At 32.0% G+C, this 5852-nt stretch overlaps 1 protein-coding gene across 1 annotated transcript; it reads left to right on the top strand.

Moving 5' to 3' along the window:
• The first annotated feature begins 1942 nt into the window (after nucleotides 1–1942).
• Nucleotides 1943–5261, top strand: FAD8.2 (omega-3 fatty acid desaturase, chloroplastic). The gene is made up of 8 exons (NM_001252848.3): nucleotides 1943–2949; nucleotides 3111–3200; nucleotides 3334–3400; nucleotides 3511–3603; nucleotides 3706–3891; nucleotides 4007–4087; nucleotides 4480–4617; nucleotides 4723–5261. Exons 1-8 carry the CDS (start codon nucleotides 2429–2431, stop codon nucleotides 4906–4908), a joined length of 1362 nt encoding a protein of 453 aa, NP_001239777.1. The 5' UTR covers nucleotides 1943–2428; the 3' UTR covers nucleotides 4909–5261.
• Nucleotides 5262–5852: the final 591 nt, after the last annotated feature.

Genomic DNA, 5852 nt, shown 5'->3' on the forward strand with positions numbered 1-5852 from the left:
AAAAAAGTGTCATTGTTAAATGTGAGAAATATTTGTGTGCTTTTAAACTAAAACCAAATTCACAAAACTTTTTTTTCTTAGTTTCAAAAATGATTTTAAAATATTTTAGTTTCATTTTTGTCAAACACATTTTATTTTGAAAAAATGCATCTGAAATACAAAAATAAAAAATTCACCACCACCCCAAATCAATCCTAAGTAAACGTGAATCAATTTTTTCCTCAAAAACATTAAATAAGATATTATTTAATATTATCAAAACATTTATTATTACTATAGTTTTTAATAACCCTCTTTAGTTTATTTATTAACTAGGATAAATAATCATTTTCGTCCCTAAACATGTAGAGTGCTGACAAATTCGTCCCAAAAAGATGAAAATTCAAATTATAGTCCTCAAAAGTGAAAAAAAATATAACAAATTCATCCATCTGTTAATTTCCGTCCGTTATCATTCATGAAAGAGCCTATGTGGCACATTCAGGAATGAATTTGTTAGCATTTTACATATTTAGGAACAAAAATGATTATTTATCCAAAAAATAATTAAACTTTCATCTTTTCCTTTTTTTTAATCATTGTAATCATAACATTACAATAAATACTTTTAAAAAATAGAAAAACAAACATAAGTTATAACAAACATAATAATAAGCATAATATTGATTAATAAGTATAATTTGTGTGTTGTTTTAAAATTTCTATTGTGATAACATTAGGTAGTGACAAAATTAAGTTGAGTCTCATTTTTTGTAAAAATTAACTTAATAATTGTGCATTTTTGTTTGAGTTTCATATTTTGGGTAAGATATTGTCTCATATTTTTGTTCTAGAATTTTTGATGTGATAAGACCTTATCCAAAGTATGAGACTCAAACAAAAATATACAGCCATCAAGTTAATGTTTACGAAAAAATGAGACCCAACTTGATTTTGTTTACTTAATATTGTCATAATAAAAATTTCTAAGCAATAGACAGATTTATGCTTATTAATCAATATTATGCTTATTATTATGTTTGTTCTAACTTATGCTTGTTTTTCTATTTTTTCAAAGTATTTATTATAATGTTATGCTTACAATGATTAAAAAAAAAGAGAAAGATGAAAATTTAATTATATTTTGGATAAATAATCATTTTCGTCCCAAAATGTGTATGACGCTAACATATTCGTTCTTGAATGTGTATGACGCTGACATATTCATCCATGAATTTGTCACATAGACTTTTTCATTAATAATATCATACATAAATTAATAGCTAGATGAATTCATCACACTTTTTTATTTTTTAGGGATTAAAAATTGAATCTTCATCTTTCTATTTTTTCCAACTTAGAATATTTATGCCATGTAATATTTTATTGCATATAATTCGTAGTGAAACAAATAAAAAGAGAGGGGATTGAGAAATTTGATTAAACAAATTGAATTTTTTCAATTAACTTGTAAAAAAAAAATGAAATGGAGTTTTTTGAAATATAGGAAAAAGTAATCGTTTATATGAATAAAAAAAGATTTTCGAACAAAAAAATTTATCATATTAACTAATACTAACAACATCTACTTAGTACAATAATTCAGCAAAAAAATTTACTTAGTACAATAATTTATAAAATCACTTATAAAAATAGATAATAAAATGTACTACTAACAAACGTGAATTAACATTTCTCTCACGCGACAAATTAGATGTCTCCAAAGTCATTATTCACCTACAGGGGAGCCACTTACGAAATTGAGTTAGTTACGCTGATGCATCATCAACCAATGAGGTGCCACCAAAAGCAAAGCCAATAGAATAGGAGTCTCCACTTCAAGTTGCACCAAAAAAACAAGGTCAAAACTAAAAGGAAATGTGAAGTTTCATACCATCAAGGAATGGGAACCCAACACAAGAACGTGGAATTTAAAATTGAACATTACAGAAAAAACATCTCCAAATCGATCTACACCCTCTTATATATTTAAAGATGGTAGTACTAATCTCTAAGGCAACAAACTGAACCAGAGCCAACCCTTTTCTTCTCCCTTGTTTTGAACACCCTCTGTGGATACCCTTTTGTTAAAGCCAATTGTTTTCTCAGATTTGAGGACAAGGAGGTGGTGGGGGAGGAGATAATACAGGGAGAAAAACATAATAGAGAGAAAAATAAAAGCACAAACGTGAGGCTCTTGTTGAAACACACAATTAGATATACCAGTTGTCAATTTGTCATATCTGAAATTTCTCAAGTTGTGTTTGTTTGTCGTAGAATTGTAGGTTCAGCTGCATCCTTATATTTTGGTTCACATATTCTCTCTCTCTCTCTCTCTCTCCTCTGTCTTATAACTTTACCTTTCTATCCTCATGGAGTAGTAAAGAAGTAACTAATCAACCACAAACCTAAACAACCCCTTTTGCCTAAAGCTCCTTCCTTTTCTCCAATGGCAACCTGGGTTTTATCAGAATGTGGCTTAAGGCCTCTTCCACCAGTGTTTCCACGGTCAACAAGACCCATTTCGTGCCAAAAACCTTCAAAGTCTAGATTTTTAAGCACAAACAAGGGTGTGCCAGATCTGAATCTCCAAGCAAGAGGGTTAACATGCTGTAGTTTTAGGGATAGAAAGTGGGAATTGGGAGTGAGTGCTCCACTGAAATTTGCCACCAATGAGGGAGAGGAAGAAGAGAGAACCAATGGGGCTAATAATGGGGTTGGTGAGGAAGTTTCAGAATTTGACCCTAGTGCACCACCACCCTTCAAATTGGCAGATATTAGAGCTGCCATTCCTAAACACTGTTGGGTGAAGGACCCTTGGAAGTCCATGAGTTATGTTGTTAGAGATGTCATTGTGGTTTTTGGGTTGGCTGCTGCTGCAGCTTATCTCAACAATTGGGTTGTTTGGCCTCTCTATTGGGCTGCTCAGGGAACCATGTTCTGGGCCCTCTTTGTTCTTGGTCATGATTGGTAATTGCCAATTTCATATTGATATCTCCATGTTTTTTTATTTTTTATTTTTATTACTAATGTAGATCTAGATTCAATTGTATAGATTGGCTTTTGGGGTGGTAAAGTTGGATTTCAAAAGTTTGTTATGATAACCATGGTTGGTGTTTTGGATGTTTCAGTGGTCATGGAAGCTTTTCAAACAATCCCAAGTTGAACAGTGTTGCTGGCCACTTGCTGCATTCATCAATTCTAGTACCTTATCATGGATGGTATGCTTAATGCTCCTGCTGAATTGTTGTTCTCTGTAGACCCCTTTTGTCTTGTGTTCTTTGCTTATCCTAATCTGCATTATTTTTGGCCTAAGCTTTGAAATTGAAACTGATAGTTTCATGAATTGTGCAGGAGAATCAGTCATAGAACACATCATCAAAACCATGGCCATGTCGAAAATGATGAATCTTGGCACCCAGTGAGTTTGATTATCATTATTCTGGTTCTTATGGGAAATCGTTTTTTTTTCTCCAATATTTTATATCTATCAAAGGGTCTAATTCAAAATGTTTAATGACAATCTTGCAGTTGCCAGAGAAAATTTTCAAGAGCTTGGATAATGTAACACGCATTTTAAGATTTACTCTACCTTTCCCATTGCTTGCATATCCTATCTACCTGGTAAGTTGTAGTAACTAACGGTTTTACCAAAACTTTTGAACATTTATTGTTAGTTATTCTGGTGTGGGAATTGACCTTTGTTATTATGTTCTTTCAATTCAGTGGAGCAGGAGTCCCGGGAAGACTGGTTCTCACTTTAATCCAGACAGTGACTTGTTTGTTCCCAGTGAGAGAAAAGATGTTATTACTTCAACAATTTGTTGGACAGCTATGGCTGCTTTGCTTGTTGGTCTGGGATTTGTGATGGGTCCAGTTCAATTGCTTAAGCTTTATGGCATTCCCTATGCGGTAAATTCCATCTCTTTTTCTAACTACGTATTAGAAACTTAATATAATTAGTATTGGATCTTTCTTTTTGAATCAAATCTAGTTCTAACTCCTAATTTGTCTTTTGTAATTGAAGATTTTTGTTATGTGGTTGGATTTGGTGACTTATTTGCATCACCATGGCCATGAAGACAAATTACCTTGGTATCGTGGAGAGGTATCCTTTCTTTCCTTTTTCTTTCTTTTCCAAGAAAATGTTTGCTTAACTTGGTCTTTCCACTTTTGAATTAAGGATAAAACTTAGATGTAATTCCTTAGGTGCTTTTGATTCTGTTATCCAATTAAAATTGAATTTTCACCTAATAATCTGTGTTAAAAAGTTTTTATTAAAGGTCAACACAAGTTTGAGGTAAAACTTCAATTAATTGGAAAACAACACTAAAAACAGATAAGAACTTTGTTTAGTTTTGTCCTTAAATTAATTAAAAGGAAGCTGGAGTTAAATTTAATTTTCTTGAGCAAGCTTCTTTAATGTTTGTAATGACTTGGAATTGGAAGTTGTCAAAATTCAGTTTTTCTTCATAGCTTTATTCTTAATCATGTGGACAGGAATGGAGCTACCTTAGGGGTGGCCTTACAACTATTGATCGTGACTACGGATGGATCAATAACATCCACCACGACATTGGAACCCATGTCATTCATCACCTCTTTCCTCAAATACCACACTATCACTTAATAGAAGCAGTGAGTTCCTGTGCCCCTCTACCCTTCCTTTGAATTTGATGAGTAAAAAGATTAGTAATTTTGATTAATTGCATAAATTTGAATCTGTCTTTGCTCCACTTATAGACTGAAGCAGCTAAGCCAGTTCTTGGTCAATACTACCGCGAACCAAAGAAGTCTAGTCCTCTTCCAATTTACCTCATTGGAGAATTGTTAAGAAGCATGAAGAAAGACCATTTTGTCAGTGACAGTGGCGATATTGTATACTATCAAACAGACCCTACACTTAGTAGCTCTTCCACATCACAGTAAATCATCCATTTTTTCCTCTTGAAGACAACAGAGAGGCCTCAGAATTATGCTGCATATGACACAATTTCTGAACTTTGAAGATTGTGTACTCTCATTGAGTCTACTAGTTGAATTGCTCATGAGCGAATGAATGCATGACAAATTTGATATTGTAACCGAGTGCATTTTAAAGCATGATCAGGGTGTATATGTAATGTGCTCTCATTGAAAAACAAGGAATCTGTAAATTGTTCATTCTTGATGAAGGGTGTGCTGTCTTCATCGATTTAATTACAATTTTTTGCTCAAACTCAAACACCAATGTTGAATGATAGTAATTGAATAGAATTGTAGCAACTGATGTCATTTTCTTCTGCTTATCTCTTTCCGCATTCCTCTTCAATTAGTGGTTGTTGATATTTCTTAAGATATTGTGTCACATTAAGTCATCTTCTGGTGCACTTTATTTAAGGTTTTTTTTTCCAATTATTTAAGGTTGCAAAATATTGTTTCTATCCACGGGTAATTAGTATTTAGTACTGTTTCTTTTTAGTCGGGTTTTGAGTTTGAGTATTGTACATGAAAATGAAAAAGAAAAAAAAAATGAAACCGAGATTTTATTTTAAAAAATTGTTTTTAAACTGCAATTAAACAAGGTTATTCAGATAGTTGGTAGAGGCTGGTGTAAGACAAAGCAGAATGTGAAATTGAGAATGAAATTGAAAGGATGAAAACAAAAAAAAAAGAGAGAAAATATGTCCTCACTATTTTGGTTTTTTAGTTTTTAAAACATTTATTTTTATAATTTCAAAATTTAATAGATTTAGGAGAAATTAATTACTAAGTGGTTTGAAATTGTTTTAAAAATTAAAAGGCAAGAAGGAACCAAACAAGCTCTTCAGAAATAAAATATATAAAAAAACAAGCTCTTTGTGTCTGCATAAAATTCTAATCAGTGAAAACAA

This window comes from Glycine max, chromosome 3 (assembly GCF_000004515.6).
Source record: "Glycine max cultivar Williams 82 chromosome 3, Glycine_max_v4.0, whole genome shotgun sequence".
Classification (NCBI taxonomy): Eukaryota; Viridiplantae; Streptophyta; class Magnoliopsida; order Fabales; family Fabaceae; genus Glycine; species Glycine max.

What these genes read in the sequence shown, in the direction of transcription:
- FAD8.2 (NM_001252848.3), top strand. Translation starts at nt 2,429, where the DNA reads ATGGCAACCTGGGTTTTATCAGAATGTGGCTTAAGGCCTCTTCCACCA. An exon ending in TTTGTTCTTGGTCATGATTG is followed by an intron (nt 2,950 to 3,110) that starts GTAATTGCCAAT and finishes TGGATGTTTCAG; the next exon opens with TGGTCATGGAAGCTTTTCAA. An exon ending in CTAGTACCTTATCATGGATG is followed by an intron (nt 3,201 to 3,333) that starts GTATGCTTAATG and finishes TGAATTGTGCAG; the next exon opens with GAGAATCAGTCATAGAACAC.